Source organism: Cercospora kikuchii (genome assembly GCF_019650295.1).
Source record: "Cercospora kikuchii DNA, contig_00009, whole genome shotgun sequence".
NCBI lineage: Eukaryota > Fungi > Ascomycota > Dothideomycetes > Mycosphaerellales > Mycosphaerellaceae > Cercospora > Cercospora kikuchii.
Window position 1 is genome coordinate 2,339,443 of NW_025408590.1, and position 18,288 is coordinate 2,357,730.

General features: G+C 56.3%; 5 protein-coding genes across 5 annotated transcripts; 4 read left to right on the forward strand and 1 right to left on the reverse strand.

The window, feature by feature from the left end:
- Positions 1 to 308: 308 nt before the first annotated feature.
- On the forward strand, positions 309 to 2,204 carry CKM354_001299700 (uncharacterized protein; the record flags this gene model as incomplete). The annotated part of the gene is made up of 7 exons (XM_044808534.1): positions 309 to 544; positions 594 to 644; positions 695 to 745; positions 795 to 845; positions 896 to 986; positions 1,046 to 1,770; positions 1,847 to 2,204. 7 exons carry the CDS (start codon positions 309 to 311, stop codon positions 2,202 to 2,204), a joined length of 1,563 nt encoding a protein of 520 aa, XP_044664469.1.
- Positions 2,205 to 2,602: 398 nt separating this feature from the next.
- Positions 2,603 to 4,409, forward strand: CKM354_001299800 (uncharacterized protein; the record flags this gene model as incomplete). The annotated part of the gene is made up of 2 exons (XM_044808535.1): positions 2,603 to 2,963; positions 3,022 to 4,409. 2 exons carry the CDS (start codon positions 2,603 to 2,605, stop codon positions 4,407 to 4,409), a joined length of 1,749 nt encoding a protein of 582 aa, XP_044664470.1.
- Positions 4,410 to 4,898: 489 nt separating this feature from the next.
- Positions 4,899 to 6,062, forward strand: CKM354_001299900 (uncharacterized protein; the record flags this gene model as incomplete). Its single annotated transcript, XM_044808536.1, has 1 exon — positions 4,899 to 6,062. One exon carries the CDS (start codon positions 4,899 to 4,901, stop codon positions 6,060 to 6,062), a length of 1,164 nt encoding a protein of 387 aa, XP_044664471.1.
- Positions 6,063 to 6,221: 159 nt separating this feature from the next.
- CKM354_001300000 (uncharacterized protein) lies at positions 6,222 to 7,770 on the reverse strand (the record flags this gene model as incomplete). Its single annotated transcript, XM_044808537.1, has 2 exons — positions 6,222 to 7,415; positions 7,477 to 7,770. 2 exons carry the CDS (start codon positions 7,768 to 7,770, stop codon positions 6,222 to 6,224), a joined length of 1,488 nt encoding a protein of 495 aa, XP_044664472.1.
- A 3,668-nt stretch (positions 7,771 to 11,438) lies between these two features.
- CKM354_001300100 (uncharacterized protein) lies at positions 11,439 to 16,154 on the forward strand (the record flags this gene model as incomplete). Its single annotated transcript, XM_044808538.1, has 1 exon — positions 11,439 to 16,154. The coding sequence occupies one exon, from the start codon at positions 11,439 to 11,441 to the stop codon at positions 16,152 to 16,154; it is 4,716 nt and encodes a 1,571-aa protein (XP_044664473.1).
- Between the last annotated feature and the right edge of the window lie 2,134 nt (positions 16,155 to 18,288).

Sequence of the window (18,288 nt, forward strand, 5' to 3'; positions counted from 1 at the left end):
CCGACGGCGATGAAACACAATTGCTATGTGTGACTTTCGCCTCCCCTAGCGAACATCCGGAGGAGCGCTGCCAATTAGCGAGACGACTCGTGCGAAGCGCCATCACTGTGAGTTCAGCCACGCATGAAGCCGGCCCAGGTTACCAGAGTGAGGGATCAAGCATGCCGCCTCTGTTCGCAACAGTGAGATGCGTAGAGGGATATGTACTGCGTTCATCTCTTCGTCTTCCCTGTTTCTGAGATGCTCGGAGCTTCCTTCGTTTTCCATTTTCTCCCTACATAGACGCAGCTGTCGTCAAAGACTTGGCAATGTTTTCATCTTTAGCATTGGGCGCTCTGCTGCTGATCGTGCAGCATGTACACGGTGTTGCAGTGCCCGCTCAGCAGACGACTTGCTCGGGCAAGTACGGCACGATTGCTGGCGCTCTTCGACATTATGCACCAGCAGTCTCCTATTGTCGCAAGAACCATCCTCAGAAAGAATGCACTACTACCATCACTGCTTGCAAAGCGACTAGTACAATCACGACTCTGAAAGACATTACGTAGGTCCTTAAGATCGGAAAGGCATCCACGGTTGCTAATCATGTGTAGAGTGACCGCAGGAGATTCCACCACGATCGTCACCGTCTCAACAACTTTGACGTGAGCAGCACGTATCAATATCATTCTACTGAGTTTGACACGTCTTGTAGTGAGACGGCTGCGGCTCAGACCGATACTGCGACGGGAACAGATTCACAAACGTATGCGAATAACTGAACGCATCGCGACACATAATTGACTTGGAATCAGGGTGACCGCTCCTACTGTAACCAATACGATTACAGCGACCGCTTTCGACACGTGAGTACGGGTAAATGTTCTGGTTTATCGCTATTCATTGACAAAAGCAGTGTAACTCCAGAGCCTGTTCTGGTCACGGTGACCACCTTTACAACGGAAATCGATATCGATCTGGTGACGAATACTGTCACGGTGACAGAAGTGAGTCTGCAATCAACTCGCATTCTGTTGATTCGTGACTGATGAGCAAACAACAACAGACTGACACTGCCACCGTCACCGCCACCATCACACCAGCCGCGAAAGCAAAGCGTACAGTGGCCGCCGCGGTGGCTGAGCCCACAAATGATCCGACGTTGGACAACCTTGATGCCTTGGTCGCCCGTGGAGATCCTCGCCAGAAGCAATGGGATAAATCCCTGAAGAGTAATCCGCGTCAGGCGATCGCCTCCATCTGCAGATGCATGGTGCCAGCGAAGACGAAAACGATCACTGTGACATCAAAAGGCACCGTCAAAACCACTACGACCTCCACAAAATACCAGACTATCACCCCAGTGGTCACCAGCACCACCACCATTGTTTCTGGCCAAACGATCACCCCCCCGGCAGTCACGATAACGGCTACGGTCACGGTAACGAACATCATCACGCCAATGCCAGAGACGCTCTCTGCAACAGTGACGAACACTGTGACAAAGGTGGTGGAGACAGTGACCGAAACTGATACTATCACCGTTACCGAGCCTGTCACGATCGCAACTGCGATCACCACTGTCACCACTGCGACCATTACCGCAACAGTGACTGAGACCGCTCAACCAGCTCCACCCGCCCCGGGGGTAAACGTCTTGAAGAATCCCGGTTTCGAAGACATTACCGCAAGCGGACCCCAAGGCTCCATGATCAATTGGCCCAACGTTGGAGGAGGAAGAGTCTACCCGAATAGATTCCAAGCAGCAGCACAAAGCGGTCAAACATACGCGTAAGCCCCAATTTTCATCACAATTTTCAATTCGTATCTTGCAGTAAATGGTAACAGGCTCACACTCATATGACAGCATCCTCCACTACAATGGCGCCTCCGACAACCCCACGCCAATCATGGCTCAGACCCTCACCAACCTCGCCCTCGACCGTCCCTATACCCTGAAATTCTACTACGATCTCCATTCCCTCGTCCAAGCCTCATCATGCAACCTCGTCATAACTCTCGGCAACGTCGTCATCTATACCAGAACTCTCACAGTCGCGGACGACCCACAGCCATACAACTGGAAAGGCCCAGAATCTACCACGCCTACGATTCCGACCTCCGCGACCGAACAGCTGAGCTTCACGTATTCGTGCATCACCACTGGTACTCAGCAGAACACGTATTCCTATATATTTTTCGACACCATGTCTTTAACTTCTTAGCAACATTATCGTTCTAATAGGCACCGAGCTGCACTTCCTCTAGGGAAAAAGATTGCAATATGAAGCGTCAATCTAGGACAAAAGATCTTCCTTAGAGTTTCAAACATTTTCATTCTCTTGAGTTTGGAAGTAGATTGCGTTCAAGCCCTGCTGTTTTGAAGTGAAGCTCAGCTTCTCAATGCCGCCCAGTCGCGGGTTTGAACAGGCGTGATTGGTGGAATCCTGCCCCGTATGCATTCAGCTGGCATTCTCCACATGCAGGACCCACGCACGTTTGGTACAGCCTACGGCATTAGCTTCCTACTCGATGTCTGCCGATATAGGCGGAAAGGCCTCTGAGCTCTGCTTTCTGATCTCATTCTCGCTGTCTTGCATCACCAAAAGTTGCACCTTTCACAATGCGCCAACGCGTCGAGCTCGACACATCGTTACCTCAGGCCGAGGAAAACACAACTTCTCCAACCATACCCCATCTCCGAACAATAGGCGAATGCCAACAACTCATCGTCCGCGACAGATCCTTTCTGATCCTCGGAGGCGAGGTACAGAACTCTCAATTCTCATCAGCCAGATACATGAAAGACGTCTGGCCGAGACTCAAAGCAGCAAACATCAATACCGTGTTTGGGGCTGTGACCTGGGAGCAGGTGGAGCCGATTGAAGGAAATTTTGTGTTCGATGAACTTGATCAAATCGTATCCGATGCGCGACAGCATGGTCTTCATCTCGTCTTGCTTTGGTTCGGGGCTTTCAAGAATGGTTTGTTCGGTGTACGATGATGACGTCGATGTGAACACTTGCTGATAGTCATCCGTAGCGCTTTCGACTTATGCCCCATCATGGGTGAAACGAGATGCTGCACGATTTCCGCGAGCTGAGATACGGAGTCCGGAGGGACAAGTCCTTGCTGATGCTGTTTCGATCTTCCATGCTGCTGCTAGGGAGGCAGATGCGAGGGCTTTCGGGACTCTGATGCAGCACATCAAGGAGATCGACGAACGCGATTCGACTGTTGTGATGGTACAAGTCGAGAATGAAGTCGGGCTGCTGGGTGATTCGATGGATCGATCAACACTCGCCGTGGAAGCTTGGAAACAACCTCTGCCTGCTAGCTTCCTGCAGGCTATACAGCAGCAATGGTCACAGCTCAACGAGCCCTTCCGGAAGAATTTCTTGCGCTTGCAGTCTGTCAATACTGCAGATGTTCACACGTGGGAAGATCTTTGGAACGGCGATGAAGAAAACCTCTCTGTCCACGAGCTCTTCATGGCATACCATTTCTCCCAATACGTGGAAACCGTTGCCGCAGCAGGAAAAGCCATCTACCCACTTCCACTCTTCACCAACGTATGGCAGAACTATGCTGAAGAGACACAAGGCTCGAGCGAAGACTTTCCAGCTATGGTGGCGGGTGGTGGCCAGCCTGGCGATTATCCTTCGGGTGGCGGCGTGAGCAACGTCCTCGACATTTGGAAGCTCTTCGCTCCGTCGCTGGACTTGATCGCCCCAGATATCTATCTGAATGATTATGAGGCTTCCTGTAAGACATATCGTCACCGACGTCAGGGTCTGTTGATACCTGAGCAGAGGAGGGATGATTATGGCGCGAGGAGGATTTGGGCGGCTTTTGGCTCGCATCAGTGTATTGGAACTGCGCCGTTTGGGATTGATACTTTGGGAACTGAGGAGTTAAAGAAGGTGTGGGGGAAACATTATGGCCTTTTGGGGAAGATTTCGGAGTATATGCTTGCTGCGCAGAGGAAGAAGAATGGGTGCAAGGGGTTCTTTTTCGATGAGATAAGAGATGATGGGAGTGATCCGTCTCCTGCGAGGGAGATGAAGTTTGGGGAGTGGGATCTGCGGGTGGAACGAGCGCATGTTTTTGGAAGACCTTCTGCTGCTTCGGGAATGGTTATTCATTTGAGCCAGAATGAGTTTCTGTTGATTGGATGGGGTTTTCAGGTTTCATTCACTTCAAGCAATGGCAAAGCGAGGTTCAATGGGATTCTGAGATTCGAAGAGAAAGAGGTTGATGCAGTGACAGGGGAGCTGCGGACTTTGAGACGGCTGAATGGTGATGAGACGAGGAGTGGGAAGGTTGCTGTCATGCCTAGTGAGGACCCGGATTATGGTGGGTTTCCGATCGCTATTACTATCCCGGCTAACACTGGGATTGCTATTGTTGAGCCATATGCTCTTGAATAGGCAGCTTACAACTCGGTCCTTGTTTGAGTGGGCTGGAACGACTATTCGGACGTCACGAGATCACAGCGCAGTCAGTTTCTTCTGAGCCATTGCTCGATTCCAAGTGTGTTTGTGGAGAACCGGAGCTTGGGAGCAGCCCCGCAGTTCGTTCCTGATCGACAGTCACGCTCCCCAGGCTGGACATGCGCTATAATGCGGCGAGGACTTGCACCAATCACAATGCTCCAAAGCCGAGATATGTGCTCCAATCCCGACGACCTTTGTGAAGTGACCTCGCCTTGTCGATGAGATTGTAGTCTTCAGCGCCTTGGTTGGTGTTCCGAATCGCTCAGTGGTGGAAGAATGGAGAGCATCCGGAACTTCCAAGAAATGAACCTGCTAACTACACGAGAGATCTTGAGACGAGACAAGCATGGCTTCTAACATAAATACTCGTGAGAGTCGACGTGCTCTGCCGCCACACATGGCAGCAACACAGCATCTTTTGCCATGAAGGTCCTTGCATCTGCTCTCGCCTTCGCTGGCTTGGCCGTCGCAGCCTCTCTCGAACACCGCCAATCACCAGCTCCATGGAGCAACTATGTCAAGAACGGCGTCTTTTACCCATCTCAAAATGCCGAAAGCTGGCGCACACTTTATGCTCGTAGTCTCCAGCTACCTGACAAGTCTTTACTTCTGTCTTGGGAGGACTACGACCCCACCGTAAAGCTCACATACTGGCCCGTATACAGGTCTACTGATGGCGGAGTCTCTTTCCGGGAGCTCTCGCGTGTCGAGGATCAAGTCAACGGCTGGGGTAATTGGTACCAGCCCTTCTTTTATGAGCTCCCACAAGCCGTCGGCGACTATCCAAGAGGGACGATCCTGATTGCTGGCGCATCGACTCCTCGTAATCTCAGCGCTGCGTACATCGACATCTACGCCAGCAAAGATTCTGGAAAGACATGGGCTTTCGTAAGCCATGTTGTCTTTGGCCCTGGACCAGAAACTGTGAGAAACGGCGACAAGGCTGTCTGGGAGCCGTTCCTTATGATGTATCAAGGCTCCCTCGTGTGCTATTACTCCACTCAGGCAGATCCAAATCATGCTCAGAAGCTATCACACAAGACGACCAGAGACTTGAAGAACTGGAGCGCCGAAGTCGACGACGTTGCACACCCGAACTATGGAGATCGGCCGGGCATGACGACTGTCGCATACAGTCCGAACTCTAGGAAATATGTCATGACGTTCGAGTACTGCGGAGGTCCTCTGGCAGGTGGATGTCCAGTGTATTTCAAGACCGCTCAGAATCCGTTGCAATTTGGATCTGTTCAACCACTTCCAATCACGCCGAATGACCCGAATGGAAATCCAAATGGAAGTCCTTATGTGATCTGGACGAATCAAGGCGCTAACGGACAAGGCATCTTTATCATGAATGGCAATTCGAGGGAGGAAGTCTTCGTCAACAGTGATGCTGTCAACCCAAATGGGTGGAAGCCAGTGAACCTCGGGCATTGGGCTGCTTATTCTCGTAGCTTGCGCGTTGTGACGACTCCATCCAACCAGAAGAAGCTGTTTATCGCAAATGGCGGCAACATTGGATGTTCTGGGTCTTGCTACAATTATGTCGCCGATGCTTTGGTCGATATTCCGGCGTATCCAGCTTAGGAAAGTTGCAGAAAATTCCAAGTTTGGGCAATCTACGAGCATCTCTGAGGGAAGCGGGGCATTGCCTAAGACATGACAGTGGAAGACGCCTGTCGTTTGTGTGGCCGCGATCTCGATTCAGGCTTGACATGTTCATAGCGTTCCAAATTGTGGTAAAGTTTACATGTTGACGGATCCATTCGCTGTCAGGAAATCGAAATCTGCTCCTTGCTCCGCTTGATTGACTGTATTCTCATAAAGTGCTCTGTAACCACGTCTCTTCTCCCCCAAGATGCGTCCGCGACTAACAAGCTTGCTTTTCGCAGAGAGCGCCTCTTTTCGTGCAGCAATCCGATCCTGCAGCTTCTCATCAGAAAGCCGGATGTGAAGCCGTCGCTCTTTCACGCTGCATTCAACGACATCGCCATCACGAACGACACCAAACGGCGACTCCAAGATACCACATTCCGGAGAGATGTGCAAGATGATCGTGCCGCCTGCTGTCCCTGACATGCGACCGTCGGAAAGACGTAGCATGTCTTTTACGCCCTTTAGTTTCCTGGGGATGGGTATCACACCTGCTTCAGGCATTCCTGGATTTCCGATGGGACCGACATTTTGCAGGACCAGAACGGAGTCGGGAGTTACATCTAGCTCCTCACTGTCGATACGTCTCGAAAGATCTGCTGTGTCTGTGAACACAACTGCAGGCCCGGAGAATTCGAGCAGGCGTCGATCTTTGGCTGCAGACGCTTTCATGATGGCCCCATTGGGAGCTAAGTTGCCTGTCAAAACCACGAGCGCGGAATTCTCGTAAAGTGGATCGCTCAATGGCCGGATCAGTTTCGAAGAGTATGGAAAGGTGGTAAAGGGTTGGGCGTCTAGCCATCCACCTAGTGTCTCGCCAGTAATAGTACGAGCATTGAGCTTCAGCAAGGGCCGTAGAGTGTGCAGCAGCGCTGCCATGCCGCCTGCGTTGTGGAAGTCGGTCATATAATTGTCGCCACTCGGTTTCAGATCGACCAGGAGAGGTGTATTCCGACCAATCTCATCGATCGTCTGCAGTGTAATTGTGCCAGTCAATTCAGGATGCCTGTTGATTATGGCCATCATATGTACCACTGCATTTGTGGAACCGCCAATGGCCTGCAGCACAGTGAGGGCGTTGATTAATGAGTCCCGTGTGAGTAGGCTTTGTGGCTTTCTTGACGGATCGCCTACTGCTGTAACGGCTGCCGAGCCGGTCTGCTCAGCAACTCTGAGTCTCGCTGAAGAAACTGCAGGAGCAGAGGCGCCTTCAACTGGCATGAGACCAAGCGCGGCCGTGATACAAGCCATCGTGCTGGCAGTTCCCATGACACCGCATGTTCCAGCCTGCAGAATGGGAAGTCAGATTGTGGCAGCAGGAGAAGCAAGTTATTCACGTGCGACGTACTGTAGGAGCAAGCTCATCGTTGATTCCTGCAATGTCCTCGATGTCCACTTCGCCACCACGATACGATGCCCAGTGATTCCTACAATTAGTACAAGCTCCAATCCGGGTGCCTTTGAACGAGCCAGGCATCATTGGTCCCACGACCAGAGGCAAGACGATCTTGTTGGCTGAGATACCACCCATGAGCTGAGCGGGCACAGTCTTATCGCACCCACCGATCATAACGCATGCGTCAATCGGCTGCGCCTTGATCATTTCCTCCGTATCCATCGACATCAGGTTTCGAAGATACATGCTGATGGGCGAAGAGAACGATTCGTGCAAACTACCCAGTATGCCGGGAGATCGGACGTGTGTTCGAGCATTTGTTTTATACCCTAAGCCACCTAAAATTCAGCCAGGGTCTCCTGTCCGAGCATTTGATTTCGACCCCAAATATCGAACGGTGAGATGGCGCTCGAACACGCTGATCTAACTTCCGCCGACTTCCAGGCAGTCTACCCAGTATGCCGTGGTCTCGGATGCCCATTCGATCATTTGCGGCTCTGCTGCTCCCATACAAAAATTCCCCAGGGTCTCCCATCCGATCATTTGATTTCGACCCTACCCAGTATCCCGTGGTCTCGGATGCCCATTCGATCATTTGCGGCTCTGCTGCTCCCATACAAAAATTCCCCAGGGTCTCCCATCCGATCATTTGATTTCGACCCTGAATCTCGGATGGTGAGATGGCCCTCGAACACGCTGATTTCGGGACATGTAGAAGAGTCGCGCAATCGCTGAGGACCATTGGAAGAAAACACGCAGCCGCTGTCGCCGTTCGCGAGATATCGTCGCCGGAAGAAAGCCATGGGACCGAGTGAAGTTCCGCCAAGGCCAGCGAATCGCGACCGCAGCAGGCGCAGCAGGCGTACGCAGCACACATCGCATATGCAACAGCACGTCGAAGCGGTCGTAACCATCGCGCGAACAGACCCCATAGATCCCCGACACGTCGGCGGCGGCATAGAGTGTGCGAGAATTTGTCGAGAGGGCGCACATGCACGTCAAGAGTCGCGTCGTCGAGTTTCAGGGCAACGCGCCCGGGCGCCGAGGAGTGTAAGACACCGTCCAGTCCAAAATTCCACCCGGCCACCATAGAGATGATCAATTCACGTAAAGTTGCAGAGCGGCAGGTCGGAGGATGCAGATGCCCGTCCGCAAGTTTGGAGTGCATTCCGCAGGGCGTTCGAGAGATATCGTCGTCGCCAGTCGCGCCATTCCCGCACGTCGAGCATCGCGTGCCACGAGATATCCCACCCGCCAGAGGACGTGTACGTTCGCGCAAAGATCCGGCCAGGGAGGGCGGATAATATAGACGTCCGTCCGCACGTTTGGGGCCCATTGGCAGCGCCGGTAAAGAGATGTCGACGTCGCCAGGTCCGCCATTCCCGAGACCACCGACCGACCACGGATTACAAAAATTCATACCGTCCGCCAGAGGACGCCAAAATTCGAGCGGCGTCACACAGAATTACATTAGACAGTAAAGTCGCCCGTCCGGAAGTTGGACGCCCATCCGCAGCGCCGTTTCCAAGATATCGACGTCGCGCGTTCCGCCCCCAGCCGTACGCAAAAGACCACGAATTGCAAAAATTATGCAACCCGCCACAGGATGCCACAATTCGAGCAATGTTGTGCAAAATTATATTCGATCGTAAGGTCGCCCGTCCCCAAGTTTGGAGTTGATTCGCATTGCCATTTGTGAGATATCGTCGTCGCCAGTAGCGCCCGTTGTCGTATGCAATACCCCACGAATTGCAAAAATTATGCCACCCGCAAGGGGATGCGAAAATTCGAGCAGCGTCGCACAAAATTACATTCGATAGCAAGGTCGGCCGTCCGCGAGTTTAGGGTCCATTGCATAGGTAGTTCGAGACATGTCGATGTCGCCAGTCGTACCGTTTTTGCATGCACACCGCGTGTTTGCCACCCGCCAGGGGGTGTTCCATACAAAGTCGCGCAAAAGTTCCGGCAGGGAGATGAAAAGGTACAGAAACCCGTCCGCAGATTTGAAGCCCATTCGCAGTACATTTCGAGAGGTATCGATGTCGTCAGTTGCGCCCATTGCCGTACGCACGAGACCACAGATTGCAAAAATTACGCCAGCCGGCAGAGGGCACCACATTCGCGCGACGTTGCACAAAATTACATTAGATAGGAATATCGCCCGTCCCCACGTTCGAAGTCCATTCGCATTGCCGTTCGAGAGATGTTATCGTTGCCAGTGGCGCCAGTTTAGCACGTAGAAGGCCGCGGGTTGCGAAAATAATACCACACGCATACGGATATCAAAGATCGCACGACGTTGCACAATATTCCATTGAGGATCAACGTCGCCCGTCCCCGATTTTCGGGTCCGTTCGCGGCCCCGTTCGAGAAGCACCGACGTCGTCCGTAGCGCCCACAGCACAACGCAAGAGTCCGCGGATTGCAAAAATTATGCCATCCGCCGCAGGGCGCCACAATTCCAGCGACGTTGCGCAAAATTACGTTCGATAGTCAGGTCACCCGTCCGCGAGTTTAAAGGCCATTCGTCGTGTCAGTCGAGAGAAATCGTCGTCGCCAGTCCCATTAGGGTTAGGGTAGCCCCGACGAAGCATTCGACCACGAGTATATTGGCGTCCCGGAGGGCAAGGTAGAGTTGTATCGGACGCATCCACCAGTTCCAGAGCGTCCGCGTCCAGCGAGAAGCGTTCCGGACAAGGAGCGAGCGTAGTACGTGTCGGACACGCGAGGCCAATACGGCGGGGGGGAGAAAGGAAATTTGTGATGCGCATTTACAACGTCAAAAATCGACCGTGTTTCCACGACGCATCCGATTGTCCCCAAATATTGCATAGGTTTTGCGGATCGACCATGGCCCGCCCGTCCACGAGTTGGGAGTCCATTCGGAGGGCCGTTCGAGCGGTATCGACGTCGTCAGTAGTGCCCGTAGTAATACGCAAGAGACCACGGATTGCAAAAGTTTTAGCACCAGGCAGAGGCCACCGAAATTCGAGCGACGTCGCACAAAATTACATTGGACAGTACAGTCGCCCGTCCCCAGGTTTTGTGTCCATTCGCGTTGCCGTTGGAGATGTATCGACGTCGCCAGTTCCGCCCGCAGCCGTACGCGAGAGACCACGAATTGCAAAAATTATGCCACCCGCCAGAGGACGCGAAAATTCGAGTTACCGTCCACAAAATTACATTCGATGGCCAAGTTAGTTATCCCCAAGTGTGAGGTCCATTGGCAGTGTCGTTCGGGAGGTATCGTCGTTGCCAGTAGCGCCATTGTTATACGTAGGAGACCACGAATAGCAAAAATTATTCCGCCCGCCAGAGGACGCCAAAATTCGAGCAACGTTGCACAAAATTCCATCGAATAGTAAAGTCGCCCGTCCGTGAGTTTAAAGCCGGTTCGACGTGCCATTCGAGAGGAATCGTCGTCGCCAGGTCCATTAGGGTTAGGGTACCCCGACGAAGCATTCGATCACGAGCATATCGGTGTCCCGGAGGACAAGGTATCACCGTATCGTATAGGGTTGCACAATCCCGAGCATTAGCGACCACGTCGAAGCGTTTTCCATAAGTAGCGAGCGTGTTGCGTGTTCGTCGTAGCAGTTAATGCCGAGGACGGATCGCAAGAGTATTTATATAACGTATGGATTTGCCCCAAAATCGGCCATGTTTCCACCATGGGCCCGATTGCCCCCAAATTTCGCACACATTTTACAGACCGACCATCGATGCCGCGCGCCCAGTTTCGCGAATTGAAGAGCCCCGCGTCGAGCAGAGGAAATTGTTCCATCGTCCACATATACGATTAAAGTTGAGCCGCATACGAATCGGGAGACCGGGTCAGGGGAGAGTTTGACATCACGTCGCGGCGGGGGCGAACGTGTTGATTCCCATCCATGAATGGGAAGAAGCGCGATCGGATGGAGACATTCATCGAGGTGTTTGCCCATTTGCCCGAGTACGGCGTCGTAGTATGCAAGCCATGCGGGTTCGCGATCATTCCCCACGAGTTTGCAGGCCATTTACGGCGCGCGCATCGCCAATGGGATCGCGAGACGCAACAGCGCGTTCACGAGGTGTTCGCCGGATTGCCCAACGTCGCCCAGGGACCAGAAGAGGTCACATATCCCGAAGCAGACGCACGCCCCATCGAATGGTTGCCCGTATACACCAATGGGTTCCGGTGTCGAGGCGTCGATGCCGCGGGGCAGGCATGTTCGTACGTGTGCCGCGGGACCAAGGCCACACACATCGGCACCCATTGCCGCCGGGTCCACGGATGGTCATCGAACCAGGCGCGAGGTCGGTCGCGGGGCGGTCCAGGCGGGCCACCCACGAACCGGATATGGGAGGAGCAGCAGCATTGCCAGCGATTTTTCAAGATGCGGGCATGGCAGCGATTTTTCGTCGTGTCCCATGCCGTCGAGGCCCCCGCCCGCGATGCGATGCGCGCGTTGTTGGGCCAGATCCAAGAGCGGCGGGAAGAATTGCGAAAAGAGAGCACCATTCCCGCCGAGAACGCGCGAAGCGTCGCCGACCCGTGGTTGGATTTCACCGGGTGGGCCGCCCATTTGGCAGGATTCACGTCCGAGGAGTTGTTGGCGACCATCCGGCCCGCCGTAGGTGAGGAGGGAGACGAGAACGAGCCCGTCCCCCCGGCCGAGGAGGACGGCGAGATGGTCGGGTTGGCGGAGGCATGCCACGCCACGCGACGGTTGATCCGACAGGCGTTCCGCGTGTGTCGTCCGGCCGTAGTCGGACGCGCCGCGTTGGAGCACATCAATCGCCGCGAGTGCGGCGCGGACGACAACGAGCGGCCGTTTTACGCCGAGCAGCAGGTGAAGACGATTCGCAAGTATAGCGGGCATTGGGTCCAGATATTGCGGTACGTTTGGCGCACGCACGCCCGCGACCGGCGTCCCCCGTACGTGTTGTTGGAGGGCCAGCACCAGGCGTTGGCCCGCGTCCAGAGCGGCGCCGTGGCCGTCATCGAGTCCGAGGGCGACGCGCAGAAGGCCCGGGCGAAGCGGCAGTTGGTGCGCCGCAGTTTGCAGTTTTGGTTGTCCATGTTCGACCACCCGTTGAAGGACAGCGAGTTCCAGAGCGGCATCGTCAGCGGGTTGGCCGTGTTGGGGTTGAACAGCGAGAAGGGGGGGTGGGTGCCCGCCATCAATTACACCCCCATTTTGTCCGGAATCATCGCGCCGTTGCGGGCGATGGTCGTGTACCACGCCCACGGGCAGCGCGTCAGCGCCATTCGCGCGCGCACCGCGGGCGGGAGCAGCGTCGTGGCCGCGCAGATGGCCGCGCCGGCCGTGTTGGAGGGCGTGCAGCCGTACGCGCAGCGATGCATGACGTTGACGCAATACGGAGGCCGCCCCACGCCGTTGGACCGGATATTCCACCAGAAGACGTACGGGATGAAGATCCGGTACACCACCAAGGCGCCCGGGCAGGTGTTGTGGGAGGGAGCGCGCATCACGGTCGGCAAGGCGCGATTCACCATCGACATGGTCCGCGCCGTCGTGCACGGGTTGAACGAGAGCGTGCGGCGGCGTTTGGTGCACCAGTTGATGTGGTTCCCGGCGGACGGAGTCGTCCGCGCGCGCGATTGGAGGCCCGTCCAGATGCCGGACGTCGATGTGGCATCATTGTACGACGACGCGAGCGAGATGAGCCCCCGGTGGTGTTTTATCGACGACCACCGCAACACGTGGTCGGTCCCCGGGGAGCGGTGGATGTGGGAGCGATTGGCGGACGAGCACCCCGGGCAGTTGATCGAGAGCAGCGGCGGCGGGCGCGTCGTGTGGAAGCAGAGCGGCGTCGAGGCGTATTTCCGGCAGGTGCGGCAGTTCAAGGAGGAGTTGATGGCGTTGGTCCATTTTTCGGGCGGCGCGCCCGCGCGCGCGACCGAGTTGATCAGCATCCGGCACCGCAATGGGGAGCAGAGTCGCGGCCAGCGCGGAGTGTTCATCCAGGACGGGATGGTCGCGTTCGTCACCAATTATCACAAGGGATACAGCGCCAGCAAGCGGGTCAAGATCGTGCACCGGTACGTGCCCACGGAGGTGGGAGAGGTCGTCGTGTATTTTTTGTGGTTGATCGAGCCATTCGTCCAGCAGTTGCGCGAAGCGGTGCGGGACCAGTTCGAGCGTGGTGCGCATGTGTGGGAGCCCAAGCCCGAGGAGCAGTGGGCGGACGGCGAAGTCGACGACGAGGGCGACGATAGAGTCGAGGAGGTGGTCCGCGGGGGCCCGGCCGAACAGAGCGACGACGAGGACGACGAGGACGACGAGGACGACGAGGACGACGAGGACGACGAGTGGTTGGCGGATGTGCCCCCGTCCCAGGACGAGCGGGCGCCGTTGAACACCGACGGGTTTTGGGACACCGACCGCGTCCGGAGGGTTATATATCGCGAGACCGAGAGCCGCATCGGCGTGCGGATCGGCGTCGCGGTGTGGAGGAACGCATATCCCGCCATCCAGCGCGAGTTGTGTCGCAATAGTAGCGTCCGGGACACGTTGGACCGGATTTACGACGGCGGTCGGCAGCGGTCGGCCATTGGCGCCGCGATCGAGCAGATGCGGAACGTGCAGGCGACCCAGTCCGGGCACAGCCCCGAGATGGAGGAGATGATATATGGGTTGTTGATGACCGAGTCGCCGTTCATCACCATGTCCGAGCGGGAGCAGTTCCGGCAGGTGAGCGTCAATTGGCACCGCATTTTACAGTTCCCGTCCGCGGAAGCGCAGCATCAGGGGGTCGCAGATGTCGGCGCGCGGATCCAGCAGGAGCAGGAGCAGGTCGACGCCGCACGCACGCGGCGGATCCGGAGCGTCGACGTCGCGGGCGAGTTGGCGAGGATGTACGGGCCCGACGCGGCGTTCCGTGGAGTGCAGCGGCCAGCGTTGGACGCCATCGTCGCGGGGACGCCGTACGTCGTCGCCGTCATGCGCACCGGCGGCGGGAAGAGCATGTTGTTCATGTTGCCCGCCGCCGGTTCCCCGCAAGGGTTGACCGTCGTCGTGGTGCCCGTCGTGTCGTTGCGCCAGGATTTGCAGGAGCGGTGCAGCGCCGCCGGAATCCGATGTAGCGAGTGGAACGGCGAGCGGCCCCCGTATGATAGTCAGATCGTGTTCGTGACGCCCGAGTCGGCCGTGTCGGTCGCGTTCGGCCAGTTTTTGGCGATGAAGCGTGCGAACGGGCAATTGGAACGCATCGTCATCGACGAGTGCCACACCATTTTGGAGAGCACGGCGGATTGGAGGCCGAAGGTGTTGGAGTTGCGAGAGATGACCGGGTACGGGGTGCAGGTGTTGTTTTTGACCGCCACATTGCCGCCCAGCGAGGAAAGCATGTTTTTGCACGCGATCGGGGTCGAGGAGCAGGATGTGCGGATGATTCGCGACGTCACGGGTCGACCCAACATTGCGTATTCCGTCGTCCAGTATGCCCGCGAGGAGGAGGATGGGGCGGTGCGGGAGTTGGTCGAGCGGAAGAAGGAGCAGTACCCCGAGGGCCAGATCGTCGTGTATTGCAGGCGCGTCGAACAGGCGAAGCGTTTGGCCGGCGTGTTGGGGTGCAGCGTGTATCACCGCGGAGTAGGCGACGCCGCGGCGAAGAAGACGATTTTGCGACGATTGACCGGGGAGACGGAGCGCGTGTTCACCGCCACCAACGCATTGGGGTTGGGCGTCGACGCCCCCCGCATCCGCGTCGTGATTCACGTCGGCGTTCGCGAGCAGATCAAGCAGTACGCCCAGGAGAGCGGGCGTGCCGGGCGAGACGGGCGCCCCAGCGAGGCCATCATGTTGCAGGGCACGTCCGTCGACGAGCGGACCGGGCAGGAGAAGGAGGAGCAGGGGTGGGGCACCGACGCGGCCATGAAGGCGTTCATCCGCGGGGAGCAGTGTCGCCGGGTCCCGTTGGACCGACACATGGATGGTCGAGTGGATCGCAGTGCGTGCCAGGTCGACGAGGAACGATGCGACGTGTGTCGCGGGTTGCCGCGGGGTCGAAAGCGGCGCAGGATCGCCGTCCCCCGGCCGGAAGGGGAACGCGAGCATGTCGGAGACGTCGCCGTCGAGCAGCGCGAGACCGATCGTGAGCAGGAGGAGGAGCAGGGGCGGATCCGCAGGCGACGAGAAGTCGAGCGCGAAGCGCAGGCCCGCGCGTTCGCGTTCGTCGAGCAGCGCCAACGACATCGTCGGCAGATGGAGCACGTCAGCGTCGAGTCCATCGCGTCGACGTTGCAGCAGTGGACGGGGCGGTGCAGCATATGTTTTGTGCGTGGGGAAGCCGATGGGGGGCATTCGTGGCAGCAGTGCCCATGGGACATGCGAGATGCCGTCCAGCGGGCGTACGACATCGTCAGCACGATTCGTTTCGATGCACACACCGGTTGTTTTGGATGTCACGTCCCCCAAGCGGTGTGCCACCAATGGCAGGACATCAGCCATGGTGGACGACGGCGGTTTCGACGCGTCCGCCAGCGGAGTTGTCAATTTCCGGGTGTAGTTCGACCCGCCGTCGCGGCGATGTTGGTTGTAGGAGGCGAACGGATGTTGTCGTGGATGGAAGAAGAGGCGCAGAAGGTGGGCATCGTCGCGGATGACGAGTCCGATGAAAGATAGTGTCCCAGGGCATCGAAATGTCGGGGTTGTTTCGATTGTTTTGGGAGTTTGGACAAGTGCACGGCACCGAGGGCGTCGGGGTAGGATCGGATTCGCATATGCATTATAGTATTAGTAAGGAGTGATGTTCCGTTCCAGCCGTGCGAAAGGGCATTGCGAGCAGACCGTAAGGATCGTTCGTCGGCAGTAGAGAGGCATTGTCCCGCCGTTAATCCACCGTGGTAGCATCCCATGATGTCGGGTCGCCGGCAGAGAAGAGGTCCATTTTGTTCGCATGTCCGTCCGATTTCGAGGGTGACCAGATCAGAATGGCCAAGTGAGGTGCGGTGGATGATTACGTCAGCGCGAAAGTGGTGGGCGTAGAGCATAGCGATGCGGCGGATTCCAAAATTCGTCGTCGTCGCCACAGTGCCCCAAAATTCGGGCAAAAATTCGGAGAGCACGAGGGCGGTCCATTTTCGATGTCGTGTGGGTTCGGAGGGCAGAGGAGATGGCGTGGGTGTGATATCGTCGTTGCCGTCCGGGCAGTTTTGGTGGTTTTCGACATTCCGATCGAAAAGCGGGCCCGTAAATTGCACCACGACGGCAATGATCGTCCCCATTCGCGACGAGGGGGGGAAAGTAGCGTGGAATGGTTCCGGTTATCGTTCGGGCGCCGAATGTGTGTTTCGTCGTCGTCGCCAATGTTCGAATAGCAGAGTGGCCACAACACGATGTTTTTTGACGTCCGTTTCGCAAGATTTTATCGGTACGATTCGGACACGAGCCCGATTCCGCGGATTCCATGTCGCAGGATTATTGCCGTGCGTCGTAGCATCGCATCGCCGCGACATCAGGCGTTCCCGTCGCATGTCGTCGGCGGCAGATGGTCGTCGATCCGTTAGGGTTAGGGTTGGCAGAAGTTGGTGTTCGTGTAGGAAGGGAGAGGGTTCGTCGTTGTAGAGTATATCGGTGATCCCATATGCGCGGTGCGACATAGCGAGGAGAGAAGGCGGTTATTGGGTCATTCGTAGTCATAAGATGCCCGTCCCCGCGTGCAGGATAGATCGTCGCGGCACGGTAGGGTTGGTGCAGCAGGTGGATATGCAGGAACGTATGTCGGAGGGCGAAGCCGGTCGCGATCGGACATGTTTCCATTTTCGGGCGATGGTACGACGATGGCGGAGTTTTCAGAGGGGCGGCCAGGAGCGTAGCAGCGCCGTAGACCAGTAGATTCCCCGTGGCCGTTGTCATCCGCCCGCCACGGTCGCACCACATCGGGCATGCGGGGCGAGGGGAATGCAGGGCGTCATCCGGATGTCGCACATGGCCGATATGGATTCCCATAGAGACATAGGCGATGCAGTGTCACGTCGGGGGCATGGAGTGGTGTTCGGAGAGGGAGGGTTCCCGTAGATATATAGATAGGTTCGATGTCGGTCCGTGTCGTTCGCGTCGTCGAGGCGGGGGGATGGATTTGGGAGCAGATGGCAGGGTGGTTGTAGCGGCGAGTTCGGCAGAGGCGAAGGGTTCGAGATTAGGGTTAGGTGGAGAGCAGGGTTATAGGATTCGTAATTCGTCGGGGTTCGGTTCGAGGCCGGGACAGTATAGATAGGAGTTAGGATGGATTTTATAGCGGGTGGAGGTACAGGGTTCGGGTGTGTTGGTGGAGGTACAGGGTTAGGGTGTGTTGAAGTTGTGGTTCGGAGTTGGAGGTTAGGGGATTTCGGAGGGATAGTCGGGCGGTTTTGGATCGGAGAGAGGCGGATTTCGGAGATGGAAGGGAAGGCGGATTTTGAGTATAGGAAGGAAAACAGATAGAGTAGAAAGGTAAGGGAGAGAGGGTGAGAGAGAGAGAGAGGAGGAAGGGGAGGGAAGGGGAATGGGTGAGAGAGAGAGAGAGAGAGAGGAGGAAGGGGAGGGAAGGGGAGAGGGTGAGAGAGAGAGAGAGAGAGAGGAGGAAGGAGAGGGAAGGGGAGAGGGTGAGAGGGTGAGAGAGAGAGAGAGGAGGAAGGAGAGGGAAGGGGAGAGGGTGAGAGGGTGAGAGAGAGAGAGAGGAGGAAGGGGAGGGAAGGGGAATGGGTAGAGGGTTAGGGTTAGGGTTAGGGTTAGGGTTAGGGTTAGGGTTAGGGTTAGGGTTAGGGTTAGGGTTAGG